The 20,590-nt window shown below is 42.9% G+C and overlaps 1 protein-coding gene across 3 annotated transcripts in view; it reads left to right on the top strand.

The window, feature by feature from the left end:
• The window catches only part of LOC124003667 (FYVE, RhoGEF and PH domain-containing protein 5-like), a 75,970-nt gene that overhangs the window by 35,716 nt on the left and 19,664 nt on the right, over positions 1-20,590 (top strand). For 2 of the 3 annotated variants that reach the window (XM_046312168.1, XM_046312166.1), the window contains exons 7-10: positions 4,485-4,641; positions 14,974-15,064; positions 16,539-16,589; positions 20,214-20,272. In XM_046312168.1, the coding sequence (XP_046168124.1) occupies positions 4,485-4,641; positions 14,974-15,064; positions 16,539-16,589; positions 20,214-20,272 (358 nt within the window). The remainder of the gene's footprint in view (positions 1-4,484; positions 4,642-14,973; positions 15,065-16,538; positions 16,590-20,213; positions 20,273-20,590) is intronic. The other variant, XM_046312167.1, reaches the window with a different exon arrangement.

Below are 20,590 nucleotides of genomic sequence, written 5' to 3'. Positions count from 1 at the left end.
ACCACCAACTTACCATCCTGAGACAAGGCCGAGTATAGCCCACAAAGATCTCAGACACGGTACAACCCAAGGGGTGGGGGGAACCCAGACAGGCCGACCACAACAGTGAATCAACCCACCCAGGTGACGCATCCCCCCAGGGACGGCACGAGAGAGCCCCAGCAAGCCAGTGACTCAGCCCCGTAACAGGGTTAGAGGCAGAGAATCCCAGTGGAAAAAGGGGAACCGGCCAGGCAGAGACAGCAAGGGCGGTTCGTTGCTCCAGAGCCTTTCCGTTCACCTTCCCACTCCTGGGCCAGACTACACTCAATCATATGACCCACTGAAGAGATGAGTCTTCAGTAAAGACTTAAAGGTTGAGACCGAGTTTGCGTCTCTTACATGGGTAGGCAGACCATTCCATAAAAATGGAGCTCTATAGGAGAAAGCCCTGCCTCCAGCTGTTTGCTTAGAAATTCTAGGGACAATTAGGAGGCCTGCGTCTTGTGACCGTAGCATACGTGTAGGTATGTACGGCAGGACCAAATCAGAGAGGTAGGTAGGAGCAAGCCCATGTAATGCTTTGTAGGTTAGCAGTAAAACCTTGAAATCAGCCCTTGCTTTGACAGGAAGCCAGTGTAGAGAGGCTAGCACTGGAGTAATATGATCAAATTTTTTGGTTCTAGTCAGGATTCTAGCAGCCGTATTTAGCACTAACTGAAGTTTATTTAGTGCTTTATCCGGGTAGCCGGAAAATAGAGCATTGCAGTAGTCTAACCTAGAAGTGACAAAAGCATGGATTAATTTTTCTGCATCATTTTTGGACAGAAAGTTTCTGATTTTTGCAATGTTACGTAGATGGAAAAAAGCTGTCCTCGAAATGGTCTTGATATGTTCTTCAAAAGAGAGATCAGGGTCCAGAGTAACGCCGAGGTCCTTCACAGTTTTATTTGAGACGACTGTACAACCATTAAGATTAATTGTCAGATTCAACAGAAGATCTCTTTGTTTCTTGGGACCTAGAACAAGCATCTCTGTTTTGTCCGAGTTTAATAGTAGAAAGTTTGCAGCCATCCACTTCCTTATGTCTGAAACACATGCTTCTAGCGAGGGCAATTTTGGTGCTTCACCATGTTTCATTGAAATGTACAGCTGTGTGTCATCCGCATAGCAGTGAAAGTTTACATTATGTTTTCGAATAACATCCCCAAGAGGTAAAATATATAGTGAAAACAATAGTGGTCCTAAAACAGAACCTTGAGGAACACCGAAATGTACAGTTGATTTGTCAGAGGACAAACCATTCACAGAGACAAACTGATATCTTTCCGACAGATAAGACCTAAACCAGGCCAGAACATGTCCGTGTAGACCAATTTGGGTTTCCAATCTCTCCAAAAGAATGTGGTGATCGATGGTATCAAAAGCAGCACTAAGGTCTAGGAGCACGAGGACAGATGCAGAGCCTCGGTCCGATGCCATCAAAATGTCATTTACCACCTTCACAAGTGCCGTCTCAGTGCTATGATGGGGTCTAAAACCAGACTGAAGCATTTCGTATACATTGTTTGTCTTCAGGAAGGCAGTGAGTTGCTGCGCAACAGCCTTCTCTAAAATCTTTGAGAGGAATGGAAGATTCGATATAGGCCGATAGTTTTTTATATTTTCTGGGTCAAGGTTTGGCTTTTTCAAGAGAGGCTTTATTACTGCCACTTTTAGTGAGTTTGGTACACATCCAGTGGATAGAGAGCCGTTTATTATGTTCAACATAGGAGGGCCAAGCACAGGAAGCAGCTCTTTCAGTAGTTTAGTTGGAATAGGGTCCAGTATACAGCTTGAAGGTTTAGAGGCCATGATTATTTTCATCATTGTGTCAAGAGATATAGTACTAAAACACTTGAGCGTCTCTCTTGATCCTAGGTCCTGGCAGAGTTGTGCAGACTCAGGACAACTGAGGTTTGGAGGAATACGCAGGTTTAAAGAGGAGTCCGTAATTTGCTTTCTAATAATCATAATCTTTTCCTCAAAGAAGTTCATGAATTTATCACTGCTAAAGTGCAAGTCATCCTCTCTTGGGGAATGCTGCTTTTTAGTTAGCTTTGCCACAGTATCAAAAAGGAATTTTGGATTGTTCTTATTTTCCTCAATTAAGTTAGAAAAATAGGACGATCGAGCAGCAGTAAGGGCTCTTCGGTACTGCACGGTACCATCCTTCCAAGCTAGTCGGAAGACTTCCAGTTTGGTGTGGCGCCATTTCCGTTCCAATTTTCTGGAAGCTTGCTTCAGAGCTCGGGTATTTTCTGTGTACCATGGAGCTAGTTTCTTATGAGACATTTTTTTAGTTTTTAGGGGTGCAACTGCATCTAGGGTATTGCGCAAGGTTAAATTGAGATCCTCAGTTAGGTGGTTAACGGATTTTTGTCCTCTGGCGTCCTTGGGTAGGCAGAGGGAGTCTGGAAGGGCATCAAGGAATCTTTGTGTTGTCTGTGAATTTATAGCACGACTTTTGATGTTCCTTGGTTGGGGTCTGAGCAGATTATTTGTTGCAATTGCAAACGTAATAAAATGGTGGTCTGATAGTCCAGGATTATGAGGAAAAACATTAAGATCCACAACATTTATTCCATGGGACAAAACTAGGTCCAGCGTATGACTGTGAGAGTGAGTGGGTCCAGAGACATGTTGGACAAAACCCACTGAGTCGATGATGGCTCCAAAAGCCTTTTGGAGTGGGTCTGTGGACTTTTCCATGTGAATATTAAAGTCACCAAAGATTAGAATATTATCTGCAATGACTACAAGGTCTGATAGGAATTCAGGGAACTCAGTGAGAAACGCTGTATATGGCCCAGGAGGCCTGTAAACAGTAGCTATAAAAAGTGATTGAGTAGGCTGCATAGATTTCATGACTAGAAGCTCAAAAGACGAAAACGTCATTTTTTTTTTTGTAAATTGAAATTTGCTATCGTAAATGTTAGCAACACCTCCGCCTTTGCGGGATGCACGGGGGGATATGGTCACTAGTGTAGCCAGGAGGTGAGGCCTCATTTAACACAGTAAATTCATCAGGCTTAGAGGACACAAATGCATTTTGCCCCCCAGGATAGGGAGGAGGATGGTGAGAGAAGCAACAAAATCCCCAAGAATCACTGTGAAAGAATTGCAGGCCTTGGTGGCGTCTTGGGGTCACCAGGTTTCAAAAAGCACCATCAGATGCCACCTCCACAACCACAGGCTCTTTGGAAGGGTTGCCAGAAGAAAGCCCTTTCTGACCACAAGACACAGACGCAAGTGCTTGGAGTTTGCCAAACGTCATTTAAAATATGATTGGAAGAAGGTGTTCTGGTCAGATGAGACCAAAATGGAAAGTTTTGGTCAGATACAGCATCGGCATGTTTGGTGTCGAAACTGAGATGCATACAAGGAGAGGCACCTCATACCCACGGTGAAATATGGAGGGTGGTCAGTGATGTTTTGGGGCTGTTTTAATTCCAGAGGTCCAGGGGCACTGGTTAAGATTGATGGCATAATGAATTCCACCAAGTATCAGGCAATTTTGGCTGACAATCTGTTTGCCTCTGCCAGAGGGCTGGGACTTGGCCGTAGGTGGACTTTCCAACAAGACAATGACCCAAAACATACGTCAGGATCCACACAGATGGTTGCACTCAGTACTTACTAAATGAGGAGTGCCAATAATTATGAAACCTTGATTTTGGTTCAATTTATTTTGTATTAAATAATTGTATGATTTTGGTTGGTTTCATTGAAACATTAATAAAGTACAGCATTTCTCACATGTTGGTATTTTGAGTTTATCTCTATACTTATATATATATCTTTTTTTTAAAGTATTGTTTGTGCATTGCCAGTCAGGCGTATTGGTAATTTTGGAGCCCACTGTATTTGAAATGAGTAATGTAAGATATGTAAATATTATTAAAGTGACATTATTAAAGTGACTAGTGTTATATTTAATAAAGTAGTATGCTGGCTACTTTAGTCCACCTCCACTAGAGGAGCCTCAGCTGACATATACACAACTCAAGGGCTGACAAATCAAATTTTGTATGTCACATGTGTAAACTAACAGTGAAATGCTTACTATGGGCCTTCGCAACAATGCAGAGACAAAAATATAGAAAAATATTAGCACAAGGAATAAATACAAGTGACGATAACTTGCCTATATACACAGGATACCAGTACAGAGTCGATTTGCGTGGGTACAAGGTAATTGAGGTAGATATGTAAACTGTACATGTAGGTAGGGGTAAAGTGACTAGGCAACAGGATAGATAATAAACAGTAGCAGCAGCATATGTGACGAGTCAAAAGAGTTATGGCAACGAGGGTCAATGCAGATAGTCCAGGTAACTATTTGGTTAACAATTTATTAACAATTTAGGAATGTGTCTGCTGCATACTGAGCCCAGTTTCTAGTGTGCACTCCATCATTTCGCTCCCTGTTTTTTGTCTTCATCCCATTCTTTCTCTTCCTTCAGGGAGGAGAGCCAGAGGATTGCGGATGTCATCCTATCCAGGAAGTCAGAGTTTGTGGTCTTTACGACTTACATCGGTCACTACGACCGCAGCATGAGCCTGCTGGACGAAAGCTGCCGGACCTCGCCCGCCTTCTCAGCAATCGTCCGCCAATATGAGGTCAGATGTCAAAGTCAAGTCAAAACTGTTTATAGCAGATAGATTGTGTTGAATAAGATAATAGATGACAAGAGTGTGTTTCTCCAAGTCTGGCCGTATGTACAGTGGGGTTTGAAATGATTGACACCCTTGATAAAGATTAGCAATAATTACTGTATAAAATAAATAATTGAAACTCAAGATCATACCCCCAAGACATGCTAACCTCTCAACATCACCAATAACAAGGAAGGGTCGCATGTTTTGACCCTCTGTAACTTTCTCACTCATCATTATTCACTATTCAACCAGGATTATCCATAATCATGGTAGCATCCACATTAATGTAGAAGTGTTTTTATTTATATTTACAATAAAGGTGACTCCAAAATGACACAATACATTATTTACCATTCATTTTTGAGAAAAAAAGTATTACTTGTTAAACAAATCTCTTTCTCTGAGCAATTGTGTTAGCATAAAATAATATAATTTCCTAATTTGTTGAGCATACAATATACACTACCATTCAAAAGTTTGGGGTCACTTAGAAATGTCCTTGTTTTTGAAAGAAAAGCACATTTTTATATATAATAATCGTATATATAATATATCATTTGTATATAATCAATCTTTAGGGTGTTGTTATCATAAATCTTCAATAAAGTTCCAACCGGAGAATTCCTACGCAGGTCGCTATCATGTGAAATGCGCATGACCAGGACCAGGCTCTCAAAGAGCTCCCATCCGGCTCCACAACACAGTAGAAGCCTCATTCAAGTTTCTAAAGACGGTTGACATCTAGTGGAAGCCCTAGAAAGTGCAACTTTATCCATATCCCACTGTGTATTCAATAGGGGCTGGGTTGAAAATCGACCAACCTCAGATTTTCCACTTCCTGTTTGGATTTCTTCTCAGATTTTTGCCTGCCATATGAGTTCTGTTATACAGTTTTAGAAACTTCACAGTGCGTTCTATCCAATACTAATAATACTATGCATATATTAGCAACTGAGACTGAGGAGCAGGCCGTTGACTCTGGGCACCTCTGGACACCTTTCATCCATGATACTCCATACTGCCCCTGCAGCAATAAGAAGTTAACACCCCCACTGACACTGAATGAGGCTCTTCCCCATTTCTGTCTTTCGTAAAATCCATTGTACAGTTTTCAGTCCCCGCCGACCACCAGCGTCTCCTCAGGTGCTAACTGTGAGAGTTCCTGTCTAAGACACCCAAATAGAACCCCCCTCTCTCTCCCTGTGTTAGGCTCATACACATTTATAAAGACAAAACCCATGTTGTTAATTTCTGCTTTTTCAACAAGCAGCCTACCCCCTACACACCACCTTTGAGGAGCAAATGTTTACAGACAGACACGGTACAAAAAGGACTGCCACCCCTGCACTAAAATTTGCACCACACTTGTCCCTTTCCACTAGAGCCCCTAATTGACTTTATTCAACACACGCGTCTCCTGCAGAAACAACCTGTACTTATTTTTGTTTTAAATATATACCCAACACACTCCTCTTTCCCGCATCTCTGGCGCCATTTATATTAAGCGAGCCTACCCGAAGAGTCTCCATAATAAGTGGGAGAAATGCCAGCAAAGAAAGAGACCAATAGCAAAGCTCAAAAAGCCCCCGTGCCAGAAAGAAACTATACATCTAAACAGTGTCTGAAGGTAGACCCTTATGCACTGTTGTGACCCACTTACTCAACCTAAATCATTTCCTGGGTGATCTTGTGCTGATCTTACAAACTTTCTCGGATCTGAAAAAAAGCCTCAATATGAACTTTTTTCCCCTTGGTCTCATTCAGGAACCTTGTCAGTTCCTTCAATGTGAACTTTGACCCTTCTGCTTGACTTGCTGTCAGCTCCGGACCCATTGAAGAGGAGTCTGAAAAAAATAACTCCTCATCATCCTCTTCCTCAGACTCACTTTCCTCCTCATCTCCATCTCCCATCCTGACCACCTGCCCTTCTTCTCTGGTCAGGGCCTACCCCCCAGCACCAGGCAAAGGTTCCATGGTGCCTTAGACCACTTCCTTTTTCCTTTTCCGCTTGACACCCTCCTCCTCCTCCCTAGTCTCTTACACTTCCCCACTGTACTCTCCTCATCCACTAGCATAACCTGAATAGACCCAGCCTCATCTACACCACCCTCCGCCTCCCCCCTAGTCTCTTACACTTCCCCACTATTCTCTCCTCATCCACCATCAATAACCTGACTAGACCCAGCCTCATCTACACCACCCTCCTCCTCCCCCCTAGTCTCTTACACTTCCCCACTGTACTCTCCTCATCCACTAACATAACCTGACTAGACCCAGCCTCATCTACACCACCCTCCTCCTCCCCCCTAGTCTATTACACTTCCCCACTATACCCTCCTCATCCACTAGCATAACCTGACTAGACCCAGCCTCATCTACACCACCCTCCTCCTCCCCCCTAGTCTATTACACTTCCCCACTATACCCTCCTCATCCACTAGCATAACCTGACTAGACCCAGCCTCATCTACACCACCCTCCTCCTCTCCCCTAGTCTCTTACACTTCCCCACTATACTCTCCTCATCCACTAGCATAACCTGACTAGACCCAGCCTCATCTACACCACCCTCCTCCTCCCCCCTAGTCTCTTACACTTCCCCACTGTACTCTACTCATCCACTAACATAACCTGACTAGACCCAGCCTCATCTACACCACCCTCCTCCTCCCCCCTAGTCTCTTACACTTCCCCACTGTACTCTCCTCATCCACTAGCATAACCTGAATAGACCCAGCCTCATCTACACCACCCTCCGCCTCCCCCCTAGTCTCTTACACTTCCCCACTATTCTCTCCTCATCCACCATCAATAACCTGACTAGACCCAGCCTCATCTACACAACCCTCCATAGCATGACTAGACCCAGCCTCCACTACACCATCATCCATAACCTGACTAGACCCAGCCTCATCTACACAACCCTCCATAACCTGACTAGACCCAGCCTCATCTACACACCCCTCCATAGCATGGCTAGACCCAGCCTCAGCTACCCCACCATCTCTAGCCTGTCTAGGCCCAGCTTCATCTACACCACCATCCCTGGCATGACTAGGCCCAGCCTCTGCTGTCCGCATCTCATTGCCCCCTGCACGTTGACCTCGATTTCCCCCACTGGCGCTTGAGCCCTCACCTTTTATATGGCCTTTATGTGGGCACGCAAAGCTCTTATGCCCCAAATACCCACACTCAAAACACCGTAGACCAGGGGTCCCCAAACTTTTTCCTGTGAGTGCCACATAACTTTTCCCTTCTCTGATGGGGGGCCGGTGTCAGTTTGTAACAGAAAAAGTGTGACGATCGTAGGGGAGCTTAAAAAATGTATTGTTTTCCAGAAAGCCACACATAACCAAATAACCCTTTCCAGGTTCTTTACAGAAAAAAAGTCAGGAAACAAATAATAACACTATTAATGAAATAAATAATAACTAAATAACCCTCTCTGAGTTCTTCACAGAAAAAACAGGAAATAAATAATAACTAAATAACTCTCTCTGGGTTCTTCATAGAAAAAAAAGCCATGGAACATTAACTTTCTGTCGTGCCATGCACAATCTTAACAGATAAAAGTTCAGCTCAGTTGTCAGAGCAGAATCTCTCTGACACATATGAGCAGTCTCTTAAAGTTCTTGTGTTCCTTCCTTATAATCCTTTTGTAGGTTCCAGTAGGTTTGTAGACACCGCTGTTTGCAGCTCTCTCTCATCAACTTCCCTGTGAAAACCACAAAAGAAGCAGGTTGAGAAACTGAACTAAGTGATACAGCACCTACACAGCACAATACATTTCACTACCAGTATGGTTGTAAAGATGGATTTTATCCCAGTAGATTTTATTATGATTATATTTGTTTATGCTCAGAATGACTCATTCAAGTCAGAAAAGTGAGCTTACCTATGTATGTTCATCAGTGTGAACTGTGGGCCTGAATCTGGCTGGTGAGAAGTTGAATATCAGGTTCCATTCTAGTTACAGCCAGTCTCAAGCACTGATGCAAATGTTCATCTGTCAATCTTGATCTCATCGGGGTTTTCAGCAGTTTCATGCGAGAAAAGGTTTTCTCGCAGATATACGTGCTGCCAAAAACTGTGGACATTTTCATTGCGTGTTTTTTGATGTTTGGATATGTGTCGTTTGGGAGGGCGGCATAGAAGTCAATGAGACTGTTGGGCTTGAATGCGTCTTTCAGAACATCACAGTTCTGTAACTCAGCCAACTCAAACTGATATGAAGGCTGGGCTTCATCAATGTCGGCAACAAAGGGGTTCTGAAAAAGACGGATTTCTTTTGCATGAACATGTAGTTCACTGAATCGCACACCGAACTCCGCCTTCAGCATTTCCAGTGCTTCCACGCACTTTTCAGCTGGGAACGGGACCGCTGGGTTCTCTGTCGACAGGTTTTGGGTAGCAGGAAGATGGACGAAGTTGCGCTTTTTCACTTGTTCCAAAAGCAGCGCTAATTTCACCTCAAATGCTTTTATGTGTGAATACATGTCTCAAATGAGTTTCCCCTCGCCTTGTAGCTGCAAGTTAAGGCTGTTAAGTATTTCTGTCACGTCTGTTAAAAATGCGAGGTGCCATTTCCATTCTGGGTCGATCAGCTCTGGGACCGTTTTGTCTTTTAAATGAAGAAATGCGTTAATTTCGGGTAGCAGCTCGTAAAAATGCCTCAAAACTCTGCCCCGGCTCAGCCATCGGACCTCTGTGTAGTACAGCACATCTCCGTGCGTAGACTCCAGTTCAGACAGGAATTCTTGGAACTGCCTGTGTTTAAGTCCCTTTGCTCTGATAAAGTTTATGCACGACACCACAACCTTCATTACAGAATCCCACGTCAACACTTTGCAGCACAGTGCTTGCTGGTGAATTAGGCAGTGGACTCGTAGCGGGGCGGTGAGACCCCTTTTTTCCAACTCCCGGTTCATGCGTCCTATTAGACCGCGAGTTTCGCCCACCATGCTAGGAGCCCCGTCAGTCGTGATGCTAGCTAGCTTTGACCAGTCCAGGTCCAACTTCTCCATGGTTTGGCACACTTTGTCAAAAATATCCTCTCCCGTTGTAGTCCCTTTGAGACTTTGGAGGGCTGCCAGCTCCTCCCATATCTCAAAGTTTGCGCTAACTCCACGAATAAAAATGAGCAGTTGCGCTGTTTCTTGCACGTCCGTGCTCTCATCCAGTGCTAATGAAAAAAAGTCAAATTCTTTCGTCTTCTGCTGCAGCTGGGCATATACATTACTCCCGATTTCTTCAACGCGTCTGGTGATTGTACTCGCCGACAGGCTTACGGCATTAAATGCATCTTTCTTCTCGGGACACACCTCCTCCGCGACAGCATCCATACATTTCTTAACAAACTCTCCGTCAGTGAAAGGCTTACCGCTTCTTGCTATCAGTTTAGCAACCCGAAAGCTGGCCCGAACGGATGCCTGGTTCAGCTGAGCTTGGCGTACAAATGTATTCTGCTGTAGCTCAGTTGGTAGAGCATGGCGCTTGTAACGCCAGGGTAGTGGGTTCGATCCCCGGGACCACCCATACGTAGAATGTATGCACACATGACTGTAAGTCGCTTTGGATAAAAGCGTCTGCTAAATGGTATATATTATTATTATTATTATATTATATATTAGATAGTAGTCCACTTTTTAGCTTTGAGAGTTTGTCTGCTCGTATTTGGCCTTGCAAGCTATCGCACTTGTCTTTGTGACGGGATTCATAGTGTCGGCGAAGATTGTATTCTTTGAATACTGCCACCGTCTCTTGACAGATGAGACAAACAGCCTTTTCTTTGCATTGAACAAAAAAATAATCGCATTCTGAATCCATTTTTCTCTTACCTAACCTTTTCGCCATTATTCCGTTCTCTCTTTGACAGGGCCGGGCCTAGGATTTTTTTTCTGGAGGCCAAATAGGAAAAAAAATCGATAGCGTCTCTGGTATTGTTCAGAGGGCCGGGCCAAATGTGCTGACGGGCCGTAGTTTGGTGACCACTGCCGTAGACTATCTGTGCTAGCAAACCCTGCGTAGAGCCACACCCCATGCCTCACTTTAAAATGCACATTTAGCTGTTGCTCATTGTTATTCAGAAACATAAACACTTGCCTCCGGAACGCTAACCATGTGCTTAACGGCATCTGCCTGAAAACCTGCCGACACGAAAACCGCTAGCAAACTTACTGAAATGACTCAGCTCTTTCCTGATTTGATCATCCTTAATAAACTGAGGCAAATTTGCAACTACCACCCTTGTCGAAGGGGTAGAAAGAGGTCAAATTGGCACCAACACACCCCTTACAAATATTCCACTAGTAATTAGCCTACCAACCAAATGTGCTCTTTTCATGAACACAACCACAGCTTTGTTCATTCTAGAAGCGGAATGTATAAAATCAGCTCCTACCTGTTCACCAACTGCAAGCAGAACCTCCTGCACTTTAGCTTCATTCTCAGGAACACACCTGAATCCATGCCGTATCGACACGCCCGGGTGAGAAGCCATCGCGCACACCACACCTTTCAAACCTCAGGAAACCAACTCTGTCCTCGTCCACCCTAACTTTGAAAAAGACTGTGGATACCGCTAAAACAAATCCTGCATTAGCCCTCCACTATAGAAAATAAAATTGAAAGAAAAGACCAAGGACAGAATCAAGAAAGATAGTTAGGACAGAGCCCTCCACACCAAACACTCAAACTCCAAAACTCCCAGTATACAGAGAGACAGAGAGAGAGAGAGAGAGAGAGAGAGAGAGCTGATATGGTCTATGTTACTGTACAGTAGGGTGTTTATCTTTGGTTGCATTGCTGTTGTCTAGTTGCTGGTGAAGAAGATGAGAAAAGCTAATTAGCAGATGGTCAGTCTTTAAAACTCCCCTATCAAATCAACATATTGCTCTGCCAGGACTTTGGCATTGATTTGTGACCCATGCTGTATGTGGGGGGGAAGTGTGATCATGGATGTGTGTGTGTATGTGTGTGTACATGCTCGTTTGTGTGTGTAAAAGTGCAAGTGTATAGGGATGTTTCTGGAGGGCACCTTAGGGACTATAAGTGCTGATCAGCACTATGTTGAGATATTGGCCCTGGCTCGTCACATAAGTGACTTGTAATTCTTCTGAAACTCTTAGAATTAGTGGTGACTTGAGGAAACCTGGAGATCATCAAGGAATCCCTAGAGTTCCTCAAGGAACCATTGCTAGTATCTTCAATGAAGGTATCAGAGGCGTATGAGTTCTTAAAGAGCCTAATCAAATCCCAAAGTTGGATCAGTTAACACTTTATTACTGTATGTACGCAGCAATGTCAATATTATATGAGAATGTTTATAAATGCATAAATATTCAAGGAACATTTTAATTTGCAGTGTACCAACTGAACATGATAAACAGGAATGACCAAAAATAACTCTGCCACACCTCCCGTCTGATAGGCTGCCACCTCTACAATATATTATTAAATGGTCCCGAACAGTTGAAGTTGGAAGTTTACATACACTTATGTTGGAGTCATTAAAACTCGTTTTTCAACCACTCCACACATTTCTTGTAAACAAACTATAGTTTTGGCAAGCCGGTTAGGACATCTACTTTGTGCATGACACAAGTCATTTTTCCAACAATTGTTTACAGACAGATTATTTCACTTATAATTCACTGTATCACAATTCCAGTGGGTCGGACGTTTACATACACTAAGTTGACTGTGCCTTTAAACAGCTTGGAAAATTCAAAAAATTGATGTCATGGCTGTAGAAGCTTCTTATAGGCTAATTGACCTAATTTGAGTCAATTGGAGGTGTATCTGTGGATGTATTTCAAGGTCTACTTTCAAACTCAGTGCCTCTTTGCTTGACATCATGGGAAAATCACAAGAAATCAGCAAAGACCTCAGGAAAAAAATATTGTAGACCCCCACAAGACTGGTTCATCCTTGGGGGCAATTTCCAAATGCCTGAAGGTACTGCGTTCATCTGTACAAGCAATAGTGCGCACGTATAAACACCATGGGACCACGCAGCCGTCATACCGCTCAGCAAGGAGACGCATTCTGTCTCCAAGAGGTGAATACCAGAACAACAGCAAAGGACCATGTGAAGATCCTGGAGGAAACAGGTACAAAGTATCTATATACACAGTAAAACAAATCCTATATCGACATAACCTGAAAGGCCACTCAGCAAGGAAGAAGCCACTGCTCCAAAACCGCCATAAAAAAGCCAGATTACGGTTTGCAACTGCACATGGGGACAAAGATTGTACTTTTTTGAGAAATATCCTCTGGTTTGATGAAACAAAAATAGAACTGTTGGCCATAATGACAAACGTTATGTTTGGAGGAAAAAGGGGGAGGCTTGCAAGCCAAAGAACACCATCCCAACCGTGAAGCACGGGGGTGGCAGCATCATGTTGTGGGGGTGCTTTGCTGCAGGAGGAACTGGTGCACTTCACAAAATAGATGGCATCATGAGGGAGGAGAATTATGTGGATATGTTGAAGCAACATCTCAAGACATCAGTCAGGAAGTTAAAGCTTGGTCACAAATGGGTCTTCCAAATGGACAATGTTGTGGAAAATGGCTTAAGGACAACAAAGTCAAGGTATTAGAGTGGCCATCACAAAGCCCTGACCTCATCCTATAAAACATTTGCACAGAACTGAAAAAGCATGTGCGAGCAAGGAGGCCTACAGACCTGACTCAGTTACTCCAGCTCTGTCAGGAGGAATGGGCCAAACTTCACCCAACATATTGTCGGAAGCTTGTGGAAGGCTACCCAAAACGTTTGACCCAAGTTAAACAATTTAAAGGCAATGCTACCAAATACTAATTGAGTGTATGTTATCTCCTGACCCACTGGGAATGTGATGACAGAAATAAAAGCTGAAATAAATAATTCTCTCTACTATTATTCTGACATTTCACATTCTTAAAGTAAAGTGGTGATCCTAACTGACCTAAGACAGGGAATTTCTACTACGATTAAATGTCAGGAATTGTGAAAAACTGAGTTTAAATGTATTTGGCTAAGGTGTATGTAAAATTCCGACTTCAACTGTAAATAGCCTTTTGACTGACTAAAATATCACCCATTATGTTTTTGTGAAAAGTACTTTTTCTCTCATTGCTAAGTGCCAGGAAGTTTGAGAAGACAGGCTTAGTGAGCGGGGAGCTTTTATTCATGAGCTCCCCTTGACTGACAGCACTTTGAGATGCCTATGTCAATAAACTTGGATGCAGTGTTGCAGTAAAATAGTCTCAAGCAAGTTTGGCAATACACAAAGCAACTCAAAGAACATTGAAATTTCATCAATTATGTATTTTTTAAAATATATATATATATCTCCTGTTTGGTATGTGTCTTCGGATGTGGTTCACATCACTGACGGTTGTGTTGACATGACAACTGCGTCAGAGTTTTGAATGACCCTCCTCCCCTTTTGTTCCATGCTGGCTGGAGATTTAGCTAGCCTGTAACTAGCTAACACCAAACACAGATGAAAGGAGAAATATATGTATCTTTGCCATATATGAATAGGGTAAACTTTTAATCATATTTTCTGACACCCTACAGAAATATTTTGGGACCAGTAGAGTAGCGATCTAGCTATATAAGCCCCACCCCTCTGCAAACATGCCTTCACTGATGTTGGTTACAAGGTGGTACTTATTTGAATTGGGTAAGAGAATATCATGTTACCATTGGTGTATTCACATTTTTGAGTTAGGGTTACGTCACCCTATCCCCTTAACAATCCCGCCTCCTGAATCCACGTGTTTGACATGCGGAAGGGGACCAGAAACATTATGTAGAAGCAACAGTCAGTCATTTTTCATACTTTGGTCATCATACTTTCATCTGGTTTCATCCAAATATCATTACATTTCATGATTTTGACTGTTCATGCCTGTAAAAAGGTTCAACATTGAACACCTCCCACCACAGAAAGGTTTGAACGTTTACACAGTGTTTCCTCGAGCATTCTTTTCAGAGGGGTTGTACAAGGGACCTTTTTAAAATGGAAAGGTTCCGCCGGTATGGCAACCCAAAAGGTTCTTCCAGGCACCTTTACTTTTAAGAGTGTGGAGTGCAATTTACACAGGTCTATCCCCCTCCCACCCACTCACTTTTTTAAAAATGTTCTCTGTCTGCCTACTTATCTGTCGGCGCAAAAGCTCAACATTTGGTCAACCTTTCTCTTACTGTAACAGTGAAGAATTTTTGGAAAGATATGGATATAGGAAATAGCTTTGTGTTATGTGTAGGCTATCAGTAACATGTCTGTCTGTTTTTCCCAGCAGCAGAGTCCGGCAGGAGACAATGTCTCTCTCAAACACCAGCTTCTGCAGGTCATCGTACGGGTGGCTCAATACTGCATGCTCCTCAATGGTAAGTGTGTGTGTGCGCGTGTGAATCATTTTTGATTATGTACTGTACCAGTCAAAAGTTTGGACACACCTACTCATTCCAGGGTTTTTCTTTATTTTTACTATTTTCTACATTGTAGAATAATAGTGAAAGTATCAAAACTATAAAATAACACATATGGAATTATGTAGTAACCAAAAAAGTGTTAAACAAATCAAAAGTAAATGTTATAATTGAGATTAAATATGCAAAGAGAAATTACAGTCCATCATTACTGTGAAGTTCAGTCAATCCAGAAAATTTCAAGAACTTTTCAAGTTTCTTCAAGTGCATTCGCAAAAACCATCAAGCGCTATGATGAAACTGGCTCTCAGGAGGACCGCCAAAGGAAAGGAAGACCCAGAGTTACCTCTGCTGCAGAGGATAAGGTCATTAGAGTTAACTGCACCTCAGATTGCAGCCCAAATAAATGCTTCCCAGAGTTAAAGTAACAGACACATCTCAACATCAACTGTTTAGAGGAGACTGCATGAATCAGGCCTTCATGGTCTAAAGGACACCAATAAGGAGAAGATACTTGCTTGTGCCAAGAAACATGAGCAATGGACATGAGACTGTTGAAAATCTGTCCTTTGGTCTGATGAGGCTAAATTTGAGATTTTTGGTTCCAACCGCCGTGTCTTTGTGAGACACAGAGTAGGTTAACGGATGATCTCTGCATGTGTGGCTCCCACTGTGAAGCATGGTGGAGGAGGTGTGATGGTGTGGGGGTGCTTTGCTGGTGACACTGTGATTTATTTAGAATTCAAGGCACACTTAACCAGCATGGCACCACAGCATTCTGCAGCGATACGCCATCCCATCTGGTTTGAGCTTAGTGAGACTCATTTATTTTTCAACAGGACAATGACCCAAAACACACCTCCAGACTGTGTAAAGGCTATGTGACCAAGAAGGATAGTGATGGAGTACTGCATCAGATGACCTGGCCTCCATAATCACCCGACCTCAACCCAATTGGGATGAGTTGGATCGCAGAGTGAAGAAAAAGCAGCCAACAAGTGCTCAGCATATGTGGGAACTCCTTCAAGATTGTTGGAAAAGCATTCCAGGTGAAGCTGGATAAAATAATGCCAAGAGTGTGCAAAGCTGTCATCAAGGCAAAGGGTGGCTGCTTTGAAGAATCTCAAATATAAAATGTATTTTAATTTGTTTAACACTTTTATTGGTTACTACATGATTCCATATGTGTTATTTCATAGTTTTGATGTCTTCACTAAAATTCTGCAATGAAGAAAATATAAAAAAATAAGAAAAACCCTTGAATGAGTAGGTGTGTCCAAACTTTTGACCGGTACTGTATATCAAAACATTTATACATAAAAATTGTATATGATGAAAATTATCTCATTCTGTCTCATCTTACTGTGGTTCAATCAATGGCCATCAATATATCTTTTCTCAATTGCTGCTGTTTGTTTTCCTCATCCTCCAGATTACCTGAACAACCTCTCCCCAGACTCCAAAGAATATGAAGATACACAAGGTACAGTGGAGCTCTGCTATAAGCACTAGCCATGGTCCCGAGGAGGTGTGGTATATGGCCAATATATTATGGCATGTTCTTATGCATGACGCAACGCAGAGTACATGGATACAGCACTTAGCCGTGGTATATTGGCCATAAACCACAAACCCTGAGGTGCCTTATTGCTGTTATAAACTGGTTACAAAAGTAATTAGAGCAGTAAATATACATGTTTTTTCATACCCGTGGTATACGGTCTGATATACCACGGCTGTCAGCCAATCACCATCCAGGGCTTGAACCACCCAGTTTATAATACCTCCTTAGTCTGTATTGCATTATTCACAAGAGGGCCATGTCGGCTCTGTTTGTATGTGTTTATAAGGGATTTATTTGGGCTCATTTGACATTTTGAGTAACTCACAGGGGAGCCATTTTACCCTATGTTTTTCTTTGTGTGTGGGTAAGTCACTAGGGAGACATTTTGGCTGTCTTGTCTCTGTGTACTGTATATGTAATTCACGAGTGGGTAGCTACTGTGCTATCTTTGGCCCCTCTGGTCTGTGTGTGTCTGTGCACAGCAAATTCTCCAGTGTTAAATCAGGTCCACACTTTTAAGTGTTTAATAACACTGTGCTTAGTGCTGATACTGTTACACTTTATTCAGTGTTAGGGAATTAACACTTTCAGTGTTGTGCAATAACATCTCATATAGTATTTTTTATTATTACACCCCAAGGTCTGTATTTCAGTGTTGGAATAAGGACAACACAACAATATTTAGTTTGCCGTTTGCAAATTTGTTTTTATGAAAGCATTTACAAAGGCATCATAATTAGCAGCAGACATACTCAGTATTTAATTAACACAACCATAAACTGCTACATCACTTCCACTCACGGGTGGCCAAAAATAACTAGTTGAAAGCCACGCCCCCAGGAAGCCAAGCCCCCAATCTAATTGCCTTTTAAAGTGACTTGTAAAGTTAGCACCCATGACTGTATTTGTTAGTGACAGAGACATGGTTGTTGAATTCATTACTTTTCAATTCTGTGGACTCTCTCAATTGTGTTACTACCGTAAGTGAATGTTATCAGTAAACTGTTTACAGAGTTTTATGTTCCTTGTCGTCCACATCACCAACAAATGATCATGGTCCGAACACACCAAGCCAGTTGTGAAGAGGGCACAACAACACCTTTTTCCCCTGAGGAGACTGAAAAGATTTGCCATGGGTCCCCAGATCCTCAAGAAGTTCTACAGCTGCAACATCGAGATCATCCTGACCGGTTGTATTACTGCCTGGTATGGCGGCGCTACAGATGGTAGTGCATATGGCCCAATACATCACTGGGGCCAAGCTTCCTGACATCCAGGACCTCTATAAGTTGGTGTCAGAGGAAGGCCCAAAAAAAGTGTCAAAGACTCCAGTCAGCTCAGTCATAGACTTTTCTCTCTGCTACTGCACGGCAGGCAGTACTGGAGCGCCAAGTCTAGGACCAAAAGACTCCTTAACAGCTTCTACCCCCAAGCTTTAAGACTGCTGAACAACTACACTAATCAAATGGCCACCCAGACTATATACATTGAACCCCCCTCCTTTTGTTTTTACACTGCTGCTACTCGCTGTTTATTATCTATGCATAGTCACTTTACAAATGACCTCGATTAACCTGTACCCCCGCATATTGACTCGGTACCGGTACCCCCTGTATATAGCCTTGTTATTGTTATGTACATTTCCTGAAGTCCCTGATAAGCTCCTTTGTTTTGTTGACGTTGGGTGAGAGGTTATTTTCCTGGCTCTCACCTCCCCCTGTAGGCTGTCTCGTCTTTGTTGTTAATGAGGCCTACTACTGTTGTATGGTCTGCAAACTTGATGATTGAGTTGAAGGCGTGCGTGGCCATGCAGTCATGGGTGAACATGGAGTACAGGAGTGGGCTGTTCTGTTAACAATTATGTTAAGACCACAGTATTTGGACAGAAATGCTTCTTCACCTTCACAAAGCATCTGTAAAAGCACAGGTACTCGCATAGGCGAAATTGCCACGGAGGATATATTCAGAACAGGTCGATTCATCCCCCTCAATACTTTCTTTAAAAATATGCCCCCCCCCAGATAGCATATGAACACATCATAAGCAATGGCAAAATGTGTAGAATTGCAGGAAATGAGCTTTAACGGTCGACATTGGGCACAGAAAAGGGTCCAACTTATCCTCTTTCTCAATTTTCATACAAAAATGGGGTGTGCCTTTGGTGGTTCATCGATGTCTCATTCTGGTGAGGAGACCCATGAGGTGGCGCACAATTGGCCCAGCATCGTCCGGGTTAGGGGAGGGTTTGGACAGCCCTGGATGTCCTTGTCCCATCGTGCTCTAGCAACACATGCACGCTGACATGGTCGCCAGTTGTAAGGTGTTTCGTCCGAGACATTGGTGCGGCTGGCTTCCAGGTTAAGCGAGCAGGGTGTCAAGAAGCAGTGGGGCTTGGCAGGATTGTGTTTCGGAGGACACATGGCTCTCAACCTTCACCTCTCCCGAGTCCATACAGGAGTTGCAGCGAGGGGACAAGACTGTAACTACAAATTGGATATCATGAAAAAGGGGTGAAAAATATCAAAAAATGTATTAAGTGTCGAGTGTTTCCAGATTTCTATTAAATATGACCGATAATTAATTACAATATGAGTGAAATAGTTTTCCTTAATTATGTTAAAAAGCAGCTTTTCTGTGTTGGAATGGTGTGGGCGTACCCCAACATCAGAATGGTGTGGGTATATACCGGTCATAAAAAATATTAATGCGAGTAGAACACTGATTGGCCAGCTCATCCTCCTCAGGAGGATGACATCATCTATGAGGAAATATCAAGCATTTTTTAAATGGTCTGTTCGAGATACAAGTTTGAGGTGATTGTTTTGTTGTTTTTTTCTTAAATTTATGCTTTGGCCACAAATACCAGTATAGGATGAGTCAACAACATTATTTGGATGAGTTAACAGAATATGAACTTTTAAAAGTGAGATTTTCACTGGACAGTTACTTTAAAACAAAATGTTCTCTCAGCCTCATGGAACAATATGAAGAATAGCATGACATGAATTGCACATTTTCTATACAAAATGTGTAGAATTGCAGAAAATAAATTCTGACTCATTTTTTTTACAAAGCAAATGTTGTGAAATCAAGGAAGTTAGCTGCCCCACCCCAATTTCCACCCCCCCCCTAATAATAATAATACAAAATATTTTTTGTCAAAATACCCCTCCATATACCTCTGAAAACACCCCTCGTCCCCCCAAATATCTACATCACAATTCCCCCCTTGTTGTACTGTACATTGTTGAATAATACACTGCCTGCAAATACACTGTATCAGCCAGAACAATTTGTCTTCACCCAGCTCTCCTACAAAATATAGTGTCAGTGGATTCGTCCGTTATTTTGGAGATTCTTTCAGGTTTTTTTACCAGACTGCACCTCCGTTCTATAGGCTACATTTTCTTAGATAAAAGGGTGGAACATGTACACGTCATGAAAGATGAGAATGGTCTCTGTCCCTCTCTGGTTCTCTGTACGTTTAGATTTTTGTTTTAACACCCCTTTACTTCTCTATTTTCTCTGTCTCCTCTCTCTCAGCCGCACTGCTGATAGTATCAGACGTTGCGGATCAAGCCAATGACAGTTTGAAACATGGGGTGAGTTTCAAGTGCGAAGACGAGTGTTTGTGACAGTTCCTCCAACATGGTGTGTGTACAGTATGTGTGCGTGAGTGCCTGAGTACATTCCTGCCTGTCTATCTGCCTATATGCCTGCCTGTCTGCCTGTCTATCTGCCTATATGCCTGCCTGTCTGCCTGTCTATCTGCCTATATGCCTGCCTGTCTGCCTGTCTATCTGTCTATATGCCTGCCTGTCTGCCTGTCTATCTGCCTATATGCCTGCCTGTCTGCCTGTCTATCTGCCTATATGCCTGCCTGTCTATCTGCCTATATGCCTGCCTGTCTGCTTGTCTAT

This window comes from Oncorhynchus gorbuscha, linkage group LG18 (genome assembly GCF_021184085.1).
Source record: "Oncorhynchus gorbuscha isolate QuinsamMale2020 ecotype Even-year linkage group LG18, OgorEven_v1.0, whole genome shotgun sequence".
Classification (NCBI taxonomy): domain Eukaryota; kingdom Metazoa; phylum Chordata; class Actinopteri; order Salmoniformes; family Salmonidae; genus Oncorhynchus; species Oncorhynchus gorbuscha.
Note: the sequence above shows the minus strand (reverse complement) of the source record. Positions and strands in the feature narration are given on the sequence as shown.